Below are 23,405 nucleotides of genomic sequence, written 5' to 3'. Positions count from 1 at the left end.
AGACTAGTTATCATAATCAATCTCATGTAACCACCTTCCAAGCAACCCAAATCTTCCAGATACATGCATAGAAGTATTCAGTTTGGGGCAGCCCAGGTGGCTCAGCGGTTTAGCGCCACTTTCAGTCCAGGGCCTGATCCTGGAGACCCGGGATCGAGTTCCACGTTGGCTCCCTGCATGGAGCCTGCTTCTCCTTCTGCCTATGTCTCTGCCTCTCTCTCTCTCTCTCTCTCTCATAAGTAAATAAAATCTTTAAAAAAAGTATTCAGTTTGTATAATAATTTAGGTACAGGGAGTAGTAAGTGGTGAAAAAGCTTTTAGAACTTGGCCTTCTGTGATTGGGTTTCTGCAACTTGGTTGTAGCCTACCTTTGGAAACTAGAAGGATTGAGAATTAACTTTCTGTATGAGAGGTTTGGAGGCACAGGGCTGATTGCCAATAGCTTCATTATTTTGAGGCATAATCCCAAGAGCATAAGTGTGACAGAATCTGCAATATTTTTTCATCTCTTAAAATTATTGCAGCATTTTGAGAATTGGTATTGATTTGGTGGCAATAATGGGCATCCTGAAACTTAAGTTTTTATCCTTTTTTCTGTCACCAATTAGTTTTATGGCGTATGGATAACTCTTACGACTATCTCTAGGCTTGTTGCCTACTTGGCAAAATTAAAGCTGAGTCAGCAGGGCATGAAGGTTCATTCTTTTCCTCAAGCTTTAAGATTGGGTCACTGTCCACTGGTGAACCAGAATTGTAGACTACCAACGTATAACATTTCATTAATCTCAAAGCTCCTTTGAGGAAATAGTCCAGAAATTCATCTAGAAGTAACTTGGGATTCTTCCAGATTCCTGGGGCCAGTGCACTTCTTTAAATTTTACACTTTTTAGATCAGTAGCATGGAAATTGGCCCTCCTTTCAGATTTCTCTAATTTCTTTATAATTTTACTATACCTGTAAAATACCTAAAGAGAATGTATCTGAGAGTTTTTGAAAGGCTAGTTTTTGTTACAGGGATATGAGTGATGCTGCTGACCTCATATATTATGTGAGACAAGGTTTAGCTTGCCCAATCTCATGGATTTTGAAGGTGAAGCAAATATATGGCTTTTAATTAGCTCTGTGTTTATAGTTTTATTTTTAAATTCTGTGGGTTTTTTTTTTTTCTTCACTAAGTAACAGTGAATACAGACCAATTGTTCTTGGTTACTAATATATATGAGTATTATTGTGCATGAGTTTAAAATTGATACGCCATCATGTCATGAAATCAGTTAAGTATGGGTTTTCTAATCTCCACCCCCCCCCCATGTGACAGGATTTCAGCAATTAAAATTATGTAATGGGGAACTTTGGTAATGCTTTTCCAAAGTCAAGATGTTAATTTTGCATTTCTCATTCTGTGCTTAATAAACTAATGTATATGAATCTGTTTTAATTTCGTATTTTACCGGATTTTCCATTGTTATTTTTGAAGGTTTTCATAGACTAAAGTCTCCTAAGAGATATAGATAGATATCTACACACACACACACATAGATAGATATCTACACACACACACACACACACACACACACACAATTACATTTTATATCAGGGTACATTTTTTTTATGGTCTTTTCCCTTATATGTGCTTTGAAAACCATTGACTGTTGAAGTTTCATAATAAGTGGTTAAATAGTATTAATATTTTCTAATTTTTAAAAATGTATTTTTAAGCCTTATGATTCTGCAGATGACTGGTCTGAGCATATTAGCTCTTCTGGGAAAAAATACTACTACAATTGTCGAACCGAAGTTTCACAATGGTTTCCCAAAAGAGTGGCTTGAAAGGTATTTGCTCTTACTCATTAAAAAATACTTATTATTCTTGACTACAGCTTAACATCTTAGAACTTTCTCAGCTTAGGTTTCTTAGTGAAACTCCTCATTCCCCCCTTCAATTGCAATAGTTGGCCCATTATGTTTTCTATAATTTCTCTTTGCTTAAAAAAAAAAAAGAAAGAAAGAAAAAACTTGGATAAGTCACTGTCCACAAGGACCTTGTAAACCATCAGTATATTTAAGATTTTATATCAACCTATATTATCATTTATAATGAACATTTTCATAATTTAAAGTATATTAATGTTTCCTTCATATGTGTAGAATTAATATTGGGGAGTTTTGGTTGTAGGGTTTAATGGTGTTATAAACAATTGCTATAATGCTATCACTGAGAAACATTAATGTTCTGTTAGCTATGTTTCATCTCCCATACCAGTTGATATTATGGCTATGTTCAGTTCTTTTATTTTCCATATAACATTCTGTTGAGCATTTGGTCAGAAGTGTCATATGTAAACTCATTGTACCTGATGTAATTTTTATGAGTTTATCTATGTTTTATTTTTAGAGAACAGAGACAAAAAGAAGCAAACAAGATGGCAGTTAACAGCTTCCCAAAAGATAGGGATTACAGAAGGGAGGTGATGCAAGCAACAGCCACTAGTGGGTTTGCCAGTGGAAGTAAGTATTAATTTTTTTTTTCTTTGAAACAACATGATGTTTAATTCACTCCTATAGTTTGTATGTTTATATCCATATGCATAGCTGTTTACATATGTAAACTAAAATAATGTAAATGTATAGTTTCTTTTATGTTAGATCTGTCTTCCTAACCTCCACCATTTTGTTTCCTGAAAAGGAAAAGAGTTCATGGAGGATTAGTACACGTATGTTATTCTTCACTACTCATACTGGCTATGATGCAGTTGAATTGGTGGAAAACAAAATCTCATATTGTGGATTGACTCTTAAAACAGGAGTTGTTTGGGTTTTTTTTCCCCCCTTTGCTGAATTGTGTCCTGTTAAACTGGACAGTGAAACTTCTTCCAAAACTCATTGAATGTTTGAATCTAACAATTGAATTGTAGCCACACACAGATGGTAACATTAAAGTGTCTCTTGGTGTTTTGTGTTTATCAGTGAGAAACTTTTTTACCTTTTATCTGGGAACTGATTACATCATCATAGATGTGAATAGCATCTCTATACTGTGAGCATACCTTAAAGGTTTTTGAGGTCACATTTTGTCTAAGTGGGACAATATGAGTAATATGCATTTATTTCTTAATTCAAATTAAATTTGAATTTGAAGCTTTTAGTAAAGGTCCTCTATTCCCAGTGGCTTCCTTTTGCCCAGAATAGAATTTAAATGCCACCATAGACTTCTTAGGCTTTTTATTAGATTTTGAAATTTGGAAGAATTTTTAAGATGTGTTCAGGGAATTCTTGGACATCTTCTTCCTGTAACTTACATAGAAGGTTGTATTTGGTCTTAGCAAGACAGTACTGCTTTTTTGATGGGAAAAGTTTTAAGATGAAGCAGATAGTAAAGTAACATAATTCTTCACTGAATTTTTAAGATATGTTCCTTTGAACATTTAATTTTTTTGTACTAGTGAAATTGTATTTAATTCTTACAAAACAATGATTTAGTGTACTGAAGTAAGGAAATTAAAACTATTTTTGAGACAGAAGACTTGGGTCCTGGTTCCATTTTACTTAATATCTTGAATAACTGTTACTTCTTGCAAACAATCAGAAATAAGGTAAAGGTTTTCCTCTCCAGGTTTAAAAAAAAAAAAAAAAAACCGCACCCAGCTTGTAGTAGTTCTGTCTGAACAAACTGCAGAAGGATATTGAGAAGATATGGTGGAGGAGTGGCAAATGGTTGTAAAAAAAATAGTCACTTTTTTTTTTTTTTTTTTTAAGATTTTGGGCCAGGCCTCTCACTTAGTGGGTGATAGTTCCCAGAGAGGGAAAAAAAATAGCCTAGTGCGTCAGCTTTATTCTTTCCAAAATACCCTATCATTTTAAGTCTCTTCTCCTCTCTTGAAGTAAATGGAAGTAAATAAAGATCTGATGGAAGTATTGATGAAAGTGAAAGTAGTGTTTTTTTGTCTTTCTAATAAACCATCTTTAAGGAAATAAAATCAGAATTGTGTTTTTAAATTGTGTGCATCTTTTTCTTTCACAAATGAAGGAGTTCCTTCTCTTTTTTCTTTGTAATTTCAAAAGTGAAGCATGTTTGTTACTAAAAAATAAAAAGGGGATTTTTTTAATTTCATGAGCCAAGAACATTTGGGGACATACACTTTTTTCTGCGTGTATATAAATGTGTATTAAAACTACATATGTGTGTGTTTTACATAATGGCATTATATGTTACTATTTTTAACCTTTTTTTGTTCATTAATATTTTGAGGAAATATTTCTGTGTCAGTTTAGAAATCCCTGTGTGTTAAAATTACATGGTTTTCCTTTTTTTTTTTTTTTTTTTTTTTTGATGTGCCCTCATTTATAGGTAATCATCTGTGGATACTTGGGTGGTTTTTATCCTTTTCCTACTGTCAGCAGTGCTGTGATGTCTATCTTTGCCCATTACTTCCTTAGTCACATTCCTAAAAGTGCAAATGAGGAGTCAGTAGGTCTCTGTGTGTGTTGAAGTACAGTCATGTGTCTCACTTTTTCAGTTTTAAGTGATAATTAGAAAAAAAAAAAAAACCTTAGCTATATTTCTTTTTATTTTTCCTTAATTGGTCAACTGAGTTATACCTAAGTGTGGTAGTAATGAAGTCATTGAGTCATTTAAGTGCTTAACTTTTTCTGTCCAAAAAGTATTGGCAGAATTTTCCCATGTGTCCAGCACATTGGTGTTCATGTTGGGTAAGACCTAAAGCTTTGCAGTTTGAACTGCCAATACAAGGTATGCGTGTTGGTGGGGGTGGGCAGATTGAAAGATTTTATATGAAAGGAGAAAAAGGTAGAAAATCAATTTATTTTATGCACTACAGCAAATAATGTTATCTAGAACTTGACCTTGAAAACTTTATGGATAAAATTTTTAATTTGGTTTTACTGCTACTAGATTATTTTCATTGTCTTTAATCTGTGCCTTACAGAATTATTGCTCTATACTTAGAGAAACCTTAACTTGGTGTTTCTCAACTGTAGCACCAATGACATTTTGGGTTAGGTGATTCTTTGTTGTGGGTTGCTGTCCTGTGTCTTAGGACATAGAGTACTGTACCTGGCCTCTACATGCTAGATGCCAGTAGCACACCTCCTCTCTTCCAAGTTGTGATAACCAAGAATGTCTCCTTACATTTGCCAAATGTCTTTGTTGTGGAGGCGGTGTGCAAGTAAAGTCACCATGTTAACTGTTTCGTCTAGAGTTGTGAATCATAGAAAGCTGTTGTAGCTACAGCTTCCTTAGTTCCTATAATGCTGCTGCCACTGTAAAGCTTACAAGTGTCTGAAGAAGTATCAACTTTAATTTTCATCTGAATACATTTGCTTGATACTCTTTGACTCTAGTCTTACAGAAGTGAGATTTTTTTCTTGGTGTCCAGGAAATAAAAGTTATTGGTAATCAAGTGACAGGATTGGTGGGAATTGGGTATGGTATTATTTCTGTTTTATTCCTAAACGTTTCTGTTGTAGCAGTATTCTTTTCAGGAAGAAATTGTAGAATAAAATTTAAGTTCCTTGTGCATGCAAATGGATAGTTTACTGATGAGTTAATATCATGCAACAGATGTTTGTATTTTGCTGTGATTAGCTCAATCTGTTCACCTTTTTCTGTTAAGGTTAATATATGTGTAACTTACAACACTGAATTTCATTTATTAAGTCAAAGACTTTGTGTTTTGATATAACTAAAGCTTTTTGGCAGTAGCCAGTACATTCTGTTTAGTATAACATGTAGGAGTTGTACGCTGAAGGTTTGGAAACTGACTTGTAGTTTAAGCATACTTCCTTCTTTGTGCTGTCTTGGTTTCTAGATTCAGAGGAACCATGAATTGGGAAAAAAAAACCTAAAATACTCAATGGGGAGGGCATCTTTTGGTAATATTATTATTACATATGTGCTTGAATCTTAAGATATTTCTCTACTTGAAAGTTGTTTTAAGTTTCAGTTATTGATTAGACTTATAATTTTGGTTAGAGATTTTTTGATAAATTTTATCAAGATTGGAATTTTCCTTATTTTTTTGTGGAAGCAGAAGTATTTCTGAGGTTTAAATGTTTTGTGACCAAATTGGAAGAGGATGTTTTTAATATAACTGGTAATAGCAAGTAGATTTTTCTGACTATGCTGCTGGATGTAGGCCTTCTCTGTTTTCAGATAGCATTATCTATAACTTGAGCTTATTACTAACTTGTATTGTTAGCATTTTCAAAAATATGAACTGATTTAATTACTGATTGCACAGTTCATCATAAATTCAGCCGTCCCATTTAAAGCCCTAGCACAAACTACTTTAGAGACCACTAATTAGCTACTTCAGTATTCAGAAAAATCAGGCTAATAAAGCTAATATTCCTTTGCAGTTGAACCACTGTGGATAATTCAATTATTAGAACCCATGGCCCATATTTTAAAAGAATGGACCATTTGCTTTTTATATTTTTAAAATACTTTAAAATTTTTCATTTGAGTGAAACGTTAAAACTCCATATATGGACTGTTTGTTTTTTTTTTTTTTTTCCAGTGTTTTGTTTGAATTGTGGTGTGGTTCTAAAGAATCCCCAAAAGCTCATAGCTCATTTGAAATCTGACTATAGATTACTTAGAGTTGAGGCTAAATATCCTCTTTCAGTATTTGCTGGTGGTAAAACTGCAGATACTAACTGGGCTTGCAGTTTTATAACAAGATATAAGTATGTTGCTAAATTAGCTGATGTTATAGACAGGATTCTAACGTAATCTTTTTTCTTCCCCCTTCTGTCATTCCAACATCTCTTTTTTCGAACTGTGAACTAAAGTGGAAGACAAGCATTCCAGTGATGCCAGTAGTTTGCTCCCACAGAATATTTTGTCTCAAACAAGCAGACACAATGACAGAGACTACAGACTGCCAAGAGCAGAGACTCACAGTAGTTCTACGCCAGTACAGCACCCCATCAAACCAGTGGTTCATCCAACTGCTACCCCAAGCACTCTTCCTTCTAGTCCATTTACGCTACAGTCTGATCACCAGCCAAAGAAATCATTTGATGCTAATGGAGCATCTACTTTATCAAAACTGCCTACACCCACATCTTCTGTCCCTGCACAGAAAACAGAAAGAAAAGGTATGCCATTATTACTAGATGCTGCACGTTGAACTGTAGATTGAGTTTTTTTTATTATATTACAGTATCTCCATTAGCTTGAATAAGACTCTTAATTATAAATTCTTTTTAAAAGTCTTTTAAATGTTACTGCGTAGATTTAGGTCTAGAGTTAGCCATATTTAGCTTTTTCTTTTAATTTTAATTACTAAGCCTTAGCTGTTTTGCCTTTGACACTTCGAAGTCAAGTGCTTATTAATTTATAAGTTAGTAATGGTTTAAAGTCAAAGGACTGTCCCATCATATTTGTGTAAAAGTAATTTTTGTTTTTTGTGATAATTGTCATGATGGTTTAGTTGAGATATTGTCTCAATTTTCTGTTAATTAAAATTTGATATGAATAGAGACCTTTTAAAACCTGTTATTTCTGCACAACATGCAACTATTGGTTTCAGTTTGTGAATAAGAAAACTGTGTCCTGGGCCAGAAGACAAAGAGTCTTAAAGTCTGAATTAGAACTTAAATCTGAAGGGTAGAAGTTAACTTCAGAACTCCAATTGTGTTTATCCAGCTCAGTGCTGATAACCGTAGCATGTTAAAGGAGAAAAATTGTGGCTACAACTACTCAGGAGATAACATACAACAGAAGCAGAGTGATGAGATAATAAGTTTATTTGCACAGACCACTCACAATTCTAAACTTAACACATTATAATGTGTTTTAAGAAATGAAGGAAATTAAAAGACAATAGGCAAATAAATTATAGGCAGACCCATTAGCAGCCTAATTAGCAGATTAGCATGAGTAAATTCTGAGAAACTTTTAAACGTCCTGTGGGTTTAAGAGATGTTACAGGGAGCTAATGAGTCTTTAAGCTTTTAATCTATGGTTTGATTCATTATTTCACATTGATTTAATTTGCTTACAAAGGGTTCTCATAGATTTCTTTGCTGCTTGTTTTCTTTTATGCATGTTATTTGAATTTCTTCTGTAAGTACTCATTCCATATTTAAACCACGTACTTTGGGCCGCCCGGGTGGCTCAGCGGTTTAGCGCTGCCTTCGGCCCAGGGTGTGATCCTGGAGACCCGGGATCGAGTCCCACGTCAGACTCCCAGCATGGAGCCTGTTTCTCCCTCTGCCTGTGTCTCTGCCTCTCTCTCTCTCTCTCTCTCTCTCTCTCTGATGAATAAATAAAATCTTTAAATAAATAAATAAATAAGCCACGTACTTTTATCATCTGGTGCTTAATGCATCATAAACAGATCGTCCCAAATGTTGTCAGATTCCCCTAAGATAATTTGTACCAAAATCCATATGTTGAAGTCATATTTACCCTGATGCAGAATTAAATTTGTAAAGAGAATTCTTGAGGGATGAAATCTGAATTAATGCAGTAATTGTTAATGTGGTAGTACTTTCTAAAGGATGTTAACGGTTTTTCAATTTTTATAATTTTGATTATTTAGTCACAGAAATTCTTTTAAAAATCATTAAATCCTGTGGCCTTTTAAAAGTCTTTATCTTGGGGTGCCTGAGTGACTCAGTTAAATGCCTTTGGTTCAGGTCATGATCCCAGGGTTTTGGGATTGAGCCCTGCAACCATCTCCCTGCTCAGCAGGGAGCCTGCATGTCCCTGTCCCTCTGCCCCTCCTCCCTACTTGTGCTCTCCCTCTGTCTCTCACACCTTTTTTTTTTTTCTCTCACACCTTTTTAAAATCTCAAATAAATAGAATCTTTTTTAAAAAAAATATCTTTATCTCATTTCTCTCTTGTTAATTTAATTCTTAGCTCTTACCTCCTTTTTGAAATTCTTTCCATCACTGGCTTCTGGAATAATGCTATTTTTCAATATTCTAGTTCTCTTCTTGCCCCCTAAATAACCAGTATTGTTCATCCTTTTACTGTTTTCTTTTTTTCTTGCTCAGTATGTTCTCTTTTGCCAGGCAGTCTTATCTACAAAAGTGACTCCCAAATCTTTATTTCTGACTCCTACCTTTTATCTGCTTTATTTCAATAAGGACTTGTTGTGTCCCAAATGCCTCCCTTTCCCCACAGCTTATTCTCAGATTCTTGGTAAGTAACTACACTGTCCTCCCAACTGTTTCTTGTTCTTTAGAATTTGTCCTCATCTCTGTCTACTGACCTGTCAGCAGATCTTGGATTCCGCCTTCTCTATCCTTTCTCTGGTTGTCGCCACTACTATGGAAACTCCAGGCATCTCTCTTGAAAAAGCCTTCTAATAACTGTTCTGCATCCTTCCATCCACACTATTCACTGACAGTTGTTTCATTATAAAATTTAGATTGGATTGTGTTACTTCTAATACTTTTCCATTATCCACAGGATACGTCCATACTTCTTAGTGCCTGACAGTCTGCTTGCAGCCTGTTATATCCTGGGCATGTTATATCCATTCTTGTTGTGAGCTTTCGCTGAAAAAGGACATGCTCTAACATTCCATCCTGTCGAGCTCTTTAAGAGGCAGCTCCAATGCCCTTGGGTTCTCAGCGTCAGTTATGCTCTCTCAGTCTGTGTTTCCCAAACCTCTCCCTGTTATATTTATTTATTATTATAGCACCTATCATATTGTAATTTTAGTTGACTTAATTAAACTGTTTAGAGTTAGGTATTAATTACATGTTGAACTTGGTTCACCTATACTACCTTCTCCCTCCATGCTTCACCATTCCTGACAAATTTTTAAAATATCATTAAAAAATTTCTTCTAAATATTTATTTATTCATGAGAGAGCGAGAGAGGGTGGGGGGTGCACAGACACAGGCAGAGGGAGAAGCAGGCTCCATGCAGGGAGCCCGACGTGGGACTCAATCCGGGGTCTCCAGGACCACGCTCTGGGCTGAATTCTGCGCTAAACCACTGAGCCACCAGGGCTGTCCAAATACCATTAAAAATTAACTGTGTACCAGGCTTGGTGCTAAGTGTTTACTACATATTTTAGTTTATTTTTTAAGACAGTATTGCAAAGATGGTGTATCTTTTAGATAAGAAGAACCTGAACATTGCCACTGTTTAAGTACATGATGTTAGAGGCAGCTTCTCCAAAATTCATGTTATTTCCATAAAACCCTAGGGTAACGAAAGACACAAATCTATATTAATTTGAACCCCAGTAATTAAAAATTGGTAACAAATCCTAGATGATTCCATTTTAATACTACAAAGTATATTTGCTAATCACAAACTTTTTCTAAAACTTTTACATATGGTAATTTTAAACTTACAGGAAGAAACTTGGTTACCTTGCAGTTGACTATTGAAATAGGAAAAATTGTATAATTTTCCCAAGTATTCCTTGTGTATAAATGAAGACTACTATTTTCAAACTGTTCATTAGTTGGTCTAAATTTGTGAAGTGTCCATTAATTTGAAATATTTATTTTCTCTCAGGCACATCCATGTTCTTTAAGTTAAGCCTTTTTATTGACTGTTATCAATATACTGATTTCCTTGTTTGAGTTTTCCTTAACAAATAATTTATATTAAAAGGCTGATGATTGGGTAATATCAGACTTTTGGACTCTTGGTTGTAAGTGCTAATAGTATGGCTAGGCTCTATCTGGGGGTGTCCATGGTAAGATGCTGTGTTAAATAATAGCAAGATCTTTGTCATTATGACCCACTGCTCTATCCCTAGTTCTGGAAAAAATAATAGACCATCAATACTTGTAGATGGATAAGTAACAGAGAATGGTAATGGTGTGTGTGTTAAGGGCTTGGAAAGCACTTACAGTAGTTCATGGTTTAAGAAATGTATTTGGAGAAAAAGAAGAGTATTATAATTGTTGTAAACCTAAAGATTTAGATCTGTTTAATGCCAGTGTGCCTTTTGAGAAGAAGCAACTAAATTAATTAATTTAAAGGATAAATTCAAAGTCTGTGCTTGCTTGAGAGACAGAGTGTGGAAAATCTGAAGCTCTGGTTTTGTAGGAAACAATCCTGGTGTTAGGTAGGGTGAAACAAGGTCAGGCATCTTCTTTTAGATCTGTATTTGTTGTTAGGATAACATTTGAACATCTCTTGGCATATTACTTTATTGGACAACCATATAACAGAGTGATAGAGACAATGATATACTTAAACACCTAAAACTTGGTTTTTATCAGTTGGTATCCCATTAACCATTCCTCATATATATATATATGTGTATATGTATATATATATATTATTTATTTATTATACAGCGCAAGAGAGAGAATATGAACTGGGGGACTAACGGGGAGAGGGAGAAAGAATCTCTAGCAGACTTCCTACAGAGCATAGTGCGGAGCCTGACAAGGAGCTTGAGCCAAAACCAGGAGTTGGAAACTGGAACCTGGATGAGAAGTCATCCAGGAGCCTCTTCAGTCCCCCATAGACTGTTCTAAATTGTATCTAACTCTACCCTTTCTTCCAGATTCATGAAATGACAAAATAGGCAGGAAACCATTGCTTTGGCCAAATAACTGCCAGAGTGAGAGGAGTTTAATGACCTTAATTAATAAGTTTCTTACTTAGTAATTTTAGAGTTATGATTTATTAGCATAAACAAACTTGAAAAGTAAGGCAAAATAACCAAAGAAGCAGACCTATTCATTGAGTAATGCTAATCTGCTGAGGGCTAGTTTGCATCTAAATCCTTAATGTGGTTACTTAATTCCGCACTCAATCTAACAGGAGGGGGGATTAGTCATTAATGTGAGGTGTGAGTCACTTGGAATAAACTTTGCTTTTGTGTCTTGATGGTATGTAGACTGAGTGAAATTTAAATGAACCTGAAGATTTCAGTATGCATTAAGGCAGTACTAGCCTTTTATAAGCTAGTGTAGTAGGTCATTAACTAACTTGAGTGGGCCATGTTCAGCCCTCGCTCCTTTGCTTTACTTTATAATAATTTTTAGGATTACTAAACTCTTCATGAAAATTAGGAAAACTGGTTACAGATGTGTTAGTGACTCAAATTTTTTTTAAGATCTTAAAAAATTTATTTGACGGAGTAAAAGAGCACAAGCAGGGGAGAAACACCCCACCAAGCAGGGAGCCTGATGCAGGGATGCAGGGCTGGATCCCAGGGCTCTGGGATCATGACCTAAGCCAAAGGCAGGCATTCAACTAACTGAGCCATGCAGGCCCCCCATGATTCAAATTTTGTTGAATAACTGAATACGTTAGTAGAAGAATTTAGTCTGTATTAGTCTGTAACTTTAAAATTATGCTAGTTAATCTAAGATGGCACTTTTAACAATGGGACAGGGGGAATAGCTGTGATGAAAGAATATACTATTTATAATTTGAGGGGTGGGGAAGGGCTTTTTAAATCAAGATCCAGTATGCCTTTGCCTTTTAAAAAAAAAATGTTGATAAATTTAAACACAAGACATATCTCAAATTGGTAGAAAATACTTGCAACACGTATAGCAATATGTTAAGGATTCATTAAGAATACGTCAAAACAGTAGGAAAAAAGACAATCTAATAGAAAAAATAAGCAGTAGATATGAACAAGCAGTTATAGAAGAGGAAATTAAAATTGCCAGCCTTGGCTTACAGCTATAAAAGTTAACTCAAAATGGATCAAATACCTAAAGTTAGGAGCTGAAACTATAAAAACTCTAAGAAGGAAACGGGTGAAAATTTGTGTGACGTTGGATTTGGTAGTGATTTCTTAGATGTGACACAAAAAGCACAGGCAACGAAGGAAAAAGATAAAACGGACTTCATCAGTATTAAAAGCTTTTGTGCATCAGAGGGCACTCTAGAGTCAAAAGGCAACCCATACAGTAGGAGGAAATAAATTGTAAATCCTATATCCAGTAAAGGATTAATATCTAGAATATATGAAATCCTATAACTGAGCAATTAAATGAAACAAGCTAGCTCAAAAATGGGCAAAGGACTTGAATAGACGTGTTCTCCAAGGCCAGCCAGTAAGCACACAAGGCATTCAGCATCAGGGAAAGCAATCAAAACTACAGTAAAAAAAACATTTCACACCCATAGGATGATTATTATGAAAACAAACAGCAATGAAAATAAATGTTTTTGAGGATGTGGGAAAAATTAGACCTCTTTTTTTTATTTTTATTTTTTAAGACCGCTTGTACATTGCTTCTAGGAATGCAAAATGATGCAGCTCCTGTGGAATACAGTTTAGCAGTTCCTCAAAAAATGAAACCTAGAATTACCATAGGATCAAACCATTCTGTGCTTGGATATATAACCAGAAGAATTGAAAGCCAGGGAATCAAACCGGTGGTTATACACTGATATTTGTACCATTGTTATTTAAAATAGCCAAAAGATGGAAATGGTTCAGGTGTCCATCAGCTGTTACAGGTTTTAAAAAAATATATATTAGCTAGACATACAGCCTTAAAAAGGAAGGAAATTCTGACGCATGCTGCTGTGACATAGATGAAATTGAAGACCTTATGCTGAAAGGAGGTAGTATAGTGGCTACTAAGGAGTGGGATGATGAGCCCTTGTTTAATTGGTGACAGAATTTCTGTTTGGAGAGATGAAAAGGTTTTGGAGATGGATAGTGCTATGTGATGTTTGCACAACAGTTTGTAAATACTTAATGGCCCTGAGTTGTAAACCTAGAAGTAGTTAAAGTAGTAAGTTTTATGTTATATATATTTTAGCAGGCTAAAAAATTTCAAGAGAAAGATTATCAGTGCATATTGGAAATTAAGATTAAAATAAGATTTTTCACCTTTAAGATTAGTGACAGTTAACAGCTGGATGTGGGGAAGCACAATTGGTGGGAATGTGTATGTCGGTTATTAGAGGAATCCCTTTAATAAAATCTGTTAAAAGTTTCAATACGGGGATGCTTGGGTGGCTCATGGTTGGGCACCTGCTTCGGCTCAGATCGTGACCCCGGGATCTGGGATCAAGTCCCACATCAGGCTCCCTGCGAGGAGCCTGCTTCTCCCTCTGCCTGTGTCTCTGCCTCTCTTTCTGTGTCTCTCATGAATAAATTTCAGAGTATGTTTATCCTTTACATGTATAGCATAAAGATTTCCTCAGTTGAATAAAAAAGCAAGGTGCAAAAATATATCTTAACATATTTTACATCACCATATTTCTGTACGTTTGTAAAATGCATAGAAAAGGTTCTGGGTGGATATGTGATTTAACATATTCATGAATTATCAAATTAAAAATAAGTGAAAATCACAGATTATATACCAGGTTACTGCCACCTAGGTACCTTATTATTACATTTTTTTCCTACTACTTTTGAATACTTTGTTTCCTTTGTAACTTCCCCATGTTGTAATCTTCAGTGTAACACCATTACTACAAAACAGAACAAAACAAACTGCCCTTCTTGCAACAGTAGTTTGAGCTTTGTTCACATGTTCCCCTGAATATTATTACAGCAACTCTCCAAGCATCAGAGGAAATTAATGATTAGAAATGTAGTATGGTACCTTTTACCCTTTTTAAGTGCAGTGTCTTTAGATCTTATTGTAGATCTAGAAGGAATTATTTGGCGTGCCAGAAAAATGTAGGTCAAAAATAGATTTTGACTTTGGTTTATGCTCTTGGATATTTTGGATGGGGGCCTAGATTTAGAAGAGGTGAATATTAACTTTAAACCATAAAAGAATTAGGGTATAGTAACAGATTTTTAGGTGACTCTGAAGTTTAGTCTTTAGTAGATTATGCCCCCTACTGGTAAGCATTGGAAATGTAAGTGAATAATTCATACAAGTATAAGGGGAAAGAAAAATTTTGTCAAAGCATATATACCAAAAATGAGAGGATAAAATTTTAAAGTTTATAGTAAAGAGTTGGTTAGAGATCTGTAAGTCTTAGAAATAATCAGAAGGGAAAGTGACTTAGTTTAAGTTTAAAATAGGTGTGTAAGAGATTGAAAAAAATGCTCAAAGGAACCTAGATTTGCTTGGGGAGAGTTTACATTTAAGGAATGAGACTGGAGGATGATATTCTTTAAAAGTGGAAGAGCCTATAGAAATGGCTTTGTAATGCAAAAACTGTTCTTTTACCTACATTTACTTCTTGGTCTTTATTTTGAAAGACCCAAGTTTTTATTTGTTTAGTTTGATAAAAATATATATTTGATGACATTACTGTTTATTCCAAATAGTTCCATTTCCTCTCTGTGTTTTTTAAAAAGAAAGGTTGAGTATTTTATAGGGTTATTTAAAATAAGCTTAAATAAGTTAAATTTATCTCTAAGACTACATATAGTTCCTTACTTTTATGAAAGTAGCATAAAGCTGTAATTGTCAGTTATTTAGGATGGAGATCTTAGACTTTCCTCCGTATTATCATAAATTCTATACTTAGAGATTAGAGGGAGAATGCATGTACGTGGACCTGGGCCTTTACTGCAGGATCAGGTACCCATTCAACAAGTACATGTTGATGCCATCTTGGTGTCATGTCCTCTCGTACCAGGGCTATAGAGATAAATACAACAAAATCCCCCTACTGAAGTTGTTAAAGTTCTGCAAGAAAGGAAAGACAATAAACTATATAATAGAAGATACTGGGTAACGTTAATAGATCTCTTTTAGGGCATTCAAAACACAGGAGAGGTACCCAACCAATACCTTTCTTTAGTAATATTTTAAGACTACCTTACAGAGTAGCATTTTATATTTATATTATTAAATTTTTTTTTTTAATTTTTATTTATTTATGATAGTCACAGAGAGAGAGAGAGAGAGGCAGAGACACAGGCAGAGGGAGAAGCAGGCTCCATGCACCGGGAGCCTGATGTGGGATTCGATCCTGGGTCTCCAGGATCGCACCCTGGGCCAAAGGCAGGCGCCAAACCGCTGCGCCACCCAGGGATCCCATATTTATATTATTAAACTCAGTACATTGTTCTCAGTTATATATATAGATTGAGGAAAGTAATATGTAAAATGTTTAACATGTAACATGTTTTGGAAGGGCATTTGTATGGATGTGTCTTTATAGGGAGACAAGGTGAGTGGAGCTATTATTAAAATAGTGTGGAAATACTTATATATGTGAAGAGTCTAAAAAACCAAAACCAAGTGTATAGATACAGAGCACACAGCTTGGTGGTTGCTGGGACGAAATAAGTGAAGGAAGTCAGAAGATACAAACTTCCAGTTATAAAGCAATGGGGACATAATGTGCATAATAATACTGTTGCATATTTTCAACTAAGTCTTGAAAGTTCTCATAGCAAGAAAAATAATTTTGTAACTGTTTGGAGATCATTTTGCAGTATATATAGATAAGAATGTTGAACACCTGACACTACTAGAATGTTGTATGTCTGTTATACCTCAATGGAAAAAATAGGAGACCTACCTGGGAAAAATGATTTAGCTTTTCTGTCTTGCATCTTATCCTTAATTCCACTCACTCCTGTACCTTTGTGCTATGCTGCTTTGTTTTGGTTTTGTTTCCTTTGGTTTTTAAGGTGAAAAGCAACCTTGAAAGCTCTAACCTGTTTTTTCAGAATCAACTAGGGTGTCAGAATCACCTATAGAATTCTTACAACTTCAACATATGCCTGGGCCTCCCCAGGTTCATTAGAGTGGAGCCCAGGTATCTGTTTTGTTTTGTTTTTAGCTTTATAGATAATTCTGATAAGCTTTCTGCTGAAAACTGATACTCAAACCTTTTAATAGAAAAATTCTGGCCTTTAAAGATGTTGCCTGTTCAAGGGTCTCCTAGATATTAAGCAGGATCACCTGGTTTCCATACTACTCTTCAGTGATCTTCTTTGACAGAACTTCAAAAGAAATTTATCTTAGAGTAAACAAACTTACTAAAACTAAGAGTTAAGGATATTTAGTTTTTGTTACTTTATTTCTTTATGGTAATATGTATAGTTTTCTTTTCTGGGGTGTTTCCTTTTTTGGATTAAAGGGCAGCACTCAAGAGTTTTTTAAGCTGTGCTTATTTTAAAAATGTGTGGATAGATTGAGCAGCATCAGAATACGTTAAAAAACAGAAGAAAGCCACAATAAAAGTAACAAAAGAGTAAGGATCATTTCAGAGGTATGTAAGCACTAATTTGATGGTTCATGCAGAAAGTAAAAATGCAGAACTTGTTTTCATTTTAAACATTAATCAGGAATGCCCCTAAGCTGACCCTTAAGGAGTATGATCTGGAGAAAACTGTCATCATAAATGTAAGAACTGACAGGTTTACTAGTAATTCCCAGCTTCTGTGGGGACATGAAGATTAATAAATGTTTAGTTCTTAGAATTGGAAATGAGGATTTGCAGTTACTAGGTAGCAGTGTAATATTCAGATGCAGTATTCCTGCAACTTTTATACATCATATAATAGTCTTAATTTGGGATATATATATATATATATATATATATATATATACACACACACAAACTTGAAAATCTTCAAGAAATAGGTGTGTATGGAAAATTAAAGATTTTTAGCAAATCTTCATATTTAGGCCAGTATTGTAAGCATATGCATGAACATCTTGATTAGTTGTTTTAATATTTTTATCCAGAGGTCCTCTGTTCCTCTTTTTTTCTTTCTTTAAAGTTATTATATTAGTAATATTCCATGGTATGAAAGTACAGTGTTCATCTTTCTGTTGGTGAACATTTAGTTTGTTTCTAGTTTTGTGCTAAAATAGAAACAAGCATTGTATTATTATAAAAATTGTAAAGCCATTCCAGTTTCTTCTGGGAAATGTCTTTATTTCATCTTTTGTTCATTTTTCTTTCGTGTAGTTTGTCTTTTCTGATTATAGGAGTTCCTTAGAATACTTATCTGTGCTTTGAATGTAATTGGTTTGCTTTTTGTAGTTTTCTGCGTCTAGATGTCAAAGATACCTTCTTGTTTTCATCTTCTAGTTCTAAAGACACATAACAGAAGTTTAATCGACCTTATATTGGTTTTCTTTCAATTGTGAGTTTTTATACTGGCAAGACACATTTCACTAGCTGTGTTCTTTTTTTTTTTCATGAACTTCATGGCCGTACTAGCCCTTACCTTTTTCAAATAAGTTAATAGAATCAACTTCTCAAATACTGCCAAAAATGCTTTTGGAGTTTTGATTGCGATTGCATTGACTCTATATATGTAATTTGCAATTATAGCTTTCAGATAATGACCATTTTCCGTGCATGTTTTATTTATTTATTTATTTTTGGTTTATTTAAAATACTGAATATATGTATTGTGGATGGGTTGCTATTAAAAAAGCATCATTTCTAGTGCTAATAAGTTTTAAATGTGACAAATAGATATATTTATAGAAGGAAAGTATGTAATCTGGAAACTCAATTGTTAAGTATGAAAGTTCAAAGTTGGAGTTTCATTCTTCTGATCTGTAGCCTATATTGGAGGTGCTCGCCATGGTGTTAAATCCTGATTTGTTTTCTGGTCATTGTCATGTTTTGGAGGGCTCTTACTGTGGTCATAAACATTTTCACCTTAAATTAAGTCCAGGAGAATTGTATTGTACCTTTATCTTAATAGAAGCTTATTTGAACGTGTAGTTAATACATAACTGTGTTTGAAACAGCATTACCAGTAAACAGAACATGAGACTTTTAGAATCAGACATGAATATAGCAGAATCACTGCTTTACCAAGTTTTGTGATTTCAAGCAAGTTACATAATCTTTCTTGTTTAGTTTTCTCACCTGTGAAATTGGGATATAAAAATACTTAACCCTATTATTCTAAGTAGGTAGATCTTTACTGAGCCCCCTCCCTGTGTCACCTTGGGAAGATGGAATGAAATTACTTGAGTTGGGTGTTTGGCACATGAAAGTTGCTCTTTCGATGTTGGTTCTAGTTTTCTCCAAGTAGTTTTTTTTGGTGTTTGGCACATGAAAGTTGCTCTTTCGATGTTGGTTCTAGTTTTCTCCAAGTAGTTTTTTTTCAGCCTTGTTATCTCCTTTTTACTTAGAGTCTGCACCAGGAGACAAATCTGTATCACATTCTTGCACAACTCCTTCCACATCCTCTGCCTCTGGACTGAATCCCACATCTGCACCTCCAACATCTGCGTCAGCAATCCCTGTTTCTCCTGTTCCACAGTCACCGATACCTCCATTACTTCAGGACCCCAACCTTCTCAGACAGCTGCTTCCTGCTTTGCAAGCCACGCTGCAACTTAATAATTCTAATGTGGACATATCCAAAATAAATGAAGGTAAATTGGTAACAGTTTTATTATTATTATTTGCTTCGTGTCGTTAGTAAATTCCCCAATTTAGGAGTGGTCTTTTGTTTCATTTTGAAATTCACATTTGAGCGTCATTCTTTGAAATTCATATCATAACCTCATGGTTGTTGAAAACCTTTGGTATTGTAATTAAGTTAGTAGTACTTGGATTTTTCCTGTATATTTTTCTTTTTTTTTTTTTCTCTGTATATTTTTCAAGACTTGCTGTGTACGGTATTTACCGGAGATAAAGCTATTCTGTCTGCTTAATGTGTATAATAAATGTCTTTTTTTTTTTTTAATTAAAGAGCATTTCTAAAAACTGATATAAAAACACTTAAATTCTAGCATATTGTTAATTCCAACTTTGCTTTTCAGTATGCTATTTAGCTAGCAACATCAAAGAAGTCTGAATAAAAGTGGATATAGTTTTAATTGACAAGCTATTCAAATTCAAACAGTCTTAAGAGCATTTTAAAATTTTCTGTTTAGAATAGTCCATTTCAGTATGTGTACATTGTTACATAATATATTTAACAGTAGTGCTAAATGGTTAAGTTCTTCCTTTATCTTAAAAATGGAGCTATTTCACGCTAGTTGGTCAATAATTTTGTTCTTACTGTACTTTCTTGCATTTTGATTTTATTCTCTTAAGATAACTGTGCCATTCTATTTGATAGGTACATGTTTTACTAGGGAAAGTAGGACTTTATGCAGTTTGAAGAGATGATAGCATAAGAAAATGTCAATAATAAAGGATCTTTGAAAATAAATGATGTTCCTAAATTACCTAGCTTCTTTTATTTAATGTCTGTTCTTTAAAAGATTGTTGGAGTGGGTATTAATGTAGGGTTTTATTTTATTTTATTTTTAAAGATTTTATTTATTTATTCATGAGAGGCACAGAGAGAAAGAGAGGCAAAGACACAGGCAGATGGAGAAGCAGGCTCCATGCAGGGAGCCTGACATGGGACTCGATCCCGGGTCTCCAGGATCATGCCCTGGGCTGAAGGCAGGCACTAAACCGCTGAGCCACCTGGGCTGCCCTAATGTAGGGTTTTAATGGTCACCTTGTTTAGTAAAGCATTCACATGAAATAACTACCCTTTATCTTTTTAATTTCAGGTAACCTACAAAAGCCCTTTAGCTATTGATGAATAGATTTCTGGTATAATCAGAATTTCCAGGGAACACTCTTTACTGTTTTTAAAAAGTCTCCGGAGTTTCTTAAATTGAACACAAATTTTAATGCAAAGGAAAACTACTGTTTTCCTTTACAAAAAAAACCATTAAATTTCTTCTACCTCTGATCATTTCCTATCTCTGGACCCATTTTATTACCATCTTACAGATTTTTATTTTGAGAGTTCTAGTTTGAAACACTGCAGTTTCTTTGGGGTTTTTTTAGTTTTCAAGTTGTTACTAATACCATACTGTGCCACTATGTTTTTATTTTAATTTAAGATATGTGTTTAGTTCTTACAGCAGCTGTGACACAAGCCTCATTGCAGTCTATAATTCATAAGTTTCTTACTGCTGGACCATCTGCTTTCAACATAACTTCTTTGATTTCTCAAGCTGCTCAGCTCTCTACACAAGGTATTCATTTTCTTAGGTATTGTGAGAATTGTATATTAATTTGGAGCAGGGGGTTCATGGTAAAACTTTTTGGTTTCTGAAGAGACTAGCTATAACAATTTGATGTTTGTTTTACAGGATCCTGTAATTTGTTTTTAATTTTATTTATTTATTTATTTATTTGAGAGAATGTACATGAGGGCGGGGAGAAACAGACTTTCTGCTGAGCAGGGAGCCTAATGTGGGGCTCAATCCTGGGACCCTGAGACCATGACCTGAGCAGAAGGCAGATGCCCAACCTATTGAGCCACTCAAACACCCCTGATGTTTGATGATTTTTTTTTCTAACACTAGTATATACAGTATTTTTTTTTCCAGATGAGGCAAACATTGACATTTATCTTGCAGTATTGCCATTAAATCTGTAATACATATTTAATTCAGACTTTAAGTTGTCAATGTACTCTAAAGCTGAGTGTAAACTGATAGGTCCTCAATTTTTATGAAACATTGAATATATTTTAAGTGTTGGTTTGGTTCACATTTGATGTTTAATGATTTTTGACTGACCACAGGATACAGAAATGCTCAAGTCCTGTCTTAAATTACCTATTTCTCTTCTCCATGAAACCTCCAATGGAAAGAGGCATATATAGGAACAAAGAAGAAATGAATTGGTCACTTTGACTTGTCCCCCTGCCCCAATTCTGAAAACTAATAAACTGAGCAGAAACACTTATTCTGAAATTGAAATATAATAGTGCAAAGACTTAACTCTCTGGTTATCCTCATGAGGCAGGAGATAAAGGGGTATAACCAGGCCTAAATATAGAATAAGAAAGAACAAATAAGAATGGTGAGGATGCCTTCCATGTGAGAATAGTTCAGGCTTACCTTCTTGCTTCAGCCTGAAAAAACAGGTTGGAGGAGGCATACATTGGATGTGCTTCTCTAATTCACAGCTCGTTTTTAGTCCGTGACTCCAGTGAGTATTTCAGATTCTGACTTTAAACAGTTAAGTGTTCTGTCTGGTGTTCAGGGGGCATGTAGAGGGATGGAAAGACCTCTACATATATATTACGGAAGTTTTGGTTTATTTGGAATTAATTAATTGCTTTACTTTTTCACAGCTCAGCCATCTAATCAGTCTCCAATGTCTTTAACTTCTGATGCATCATCCCCAAGATCGTATGTGTCTCCAAGAATAAGCACACCTCAGACTAACACAGTCCCTATCAAACCTTTGATTAGTACTCCTCCTGTTTCATCACAGCCAAAGGTATGTTGCTTTTGAGGGAAATTTGGAAAAGAAAGCACGAAAGCACTCACTTCTGGAAAAACAAGTTTAATGTTTTAGACTCTCTATTGTAGGAAAAGCCCTCTTTGAGAACGTGTAGTAGTGGTGGAGTGAATGATGGGTCAGCTTAGATGCAGGTTAGTCTCAGTAAATTGAGGACTCTAGAGGGAGTTGCATCTATGCTACTTTTAAACATTTTTTTAATTAAAAATTATATTTATTTATTTACAGAGAGGGTATGGGGGGGGAGGGCAGAGGGAGAAGCAGACCCCTTGCTGAGCCGGGAGCTCACTGGCGGCTTGATCCTAGTACCGGGAAGTCAGACACATAACTGACTGAGCCACCTAGGCACCCCCATCATATGTGTTACTTTTATACGCTGATTGTTTTCTCTTACTGGCTGAGATTTGTGACCTGGAGGAAGAGTGGGATAAAGAAGGATAAAATAATTGTCTTAATATTTGTAGAGTTTTTTAACTTTTTAAAAGATATAACCTGTTTTCCAGTGGCTTTCCTCCCATACTTTTATTTTAGAAATGAATCCATTTCTGTGCTAAGAGCTTAATAGTATTATATTTAACTTCACATCATGAGAATCAACTACTATTTGCTTCATTTAATAGATAAGAGAATTAAGCCTTCAGTTAAATCCAGTTTTTGTGGTGGAATCAGAATTTAAGGCCTAGGTCTTTCTGAACACAGAATCCATTTTACTAAGCTTATACTACCTGTGTTTCTCCAAGCAAAAGTTTGCATGAATGGCTCCTCAGAGACGTTAGAAAATTGCTGGTCTCTTCTTACTGGAATATAAACCAGACCTTAACAACACTGCCTTCAGATTTTATACTATATCATTTGAGTCTTGCCCAAATTTTTTTTTTTTTTTAAGATTTTATTTATTCGTGAGAGACACAGAGAAAGGCAGAAACACAGGCAGAGGGACAAGCAGGCTCCATGCAGGGAGCCCGATGTGGGACTTGATCCCAGTACTCTGGGATCACACTCTAGGTGGAAGGCAGACGCTTACCTGCTGAGCTACCCAGGTATCCCTTACCCAAAATTTCTTAAGCAAATCTTAGTCATACTCATTCTTTGCTTTGTAGTCCTATTACCAGCAAAACATTAAAAGATTTGGAAGTTGGTATATGCACAAATTGCAGTTTTTTTTCTTAATGGTAAATTTAAGAAATTCTTTTTAGTTAAAAAGTAGGCTATTTCAATCCTTTATGCTGAAGATTTTTTTTTTTAAGAAGGAACT

The 23,405-nt window shown here is 34.8% G+C and overlaps 1 protein-coding gene across 1 annotated transcript in view; it reads left to right on the top strand.

The window, feature by feature from the left end:
• The window catches only part of LOC119876050 (WW domain-containing adapter protein with coiled-coil), a 38,893-nt gene that overhangs the window by 6,560 nt on the left and 8,928 nt on the right, over positions 1-23,405 (top strand). The window contains exons 2-7 of the mRNA XM_038529925.1: positions 1,720-1,833; positions 2,396-2,508; positions 6,814-7,122; positions 19,015-19,260; positions 20,749-20,871; positions 21,981-22,129. Coding sequence (XP_038385853.1) covers positions 1,724-1,833; positions 2,396-2,508; positions 6,814-7,122; positions 19,015-19,260; positions 20,749-20,871; positions 21,981-22,129 — 1,050 coding nt within the window. The 5' untranslated portion in view covers positions 1,720-1,723. The remainder of the gene's footprint in view (positions 1-1,719; positions 1,834-2,395; positions 2,509-6,813; positions 7,123-19,014; positions 19,261-20,748; positions 20,872-21,980; positions 22,130-23,405) is intronic.

Source organism: Canis lupus, chromosome 2 (genome assembly GCF_011100685.1).
Source record: "Canis lupus familiaris isolate Mischka breed German Shepherd chromosome 2, alternate assembly UU_Cfam_GSD_1.0, whole genome shotgun sequence".
Classification (NCBI taxonomy): Eukaryota; Metazoa; Chordata; class Mammalia; order Carnivora; family Canidae; genus Canis; species Canis lupus.
The sequence above is the reverse complement of the archived record's forward strand: the minus strand, read 5'-3'. Positions and strand labels throughout refer to the sequence as shown.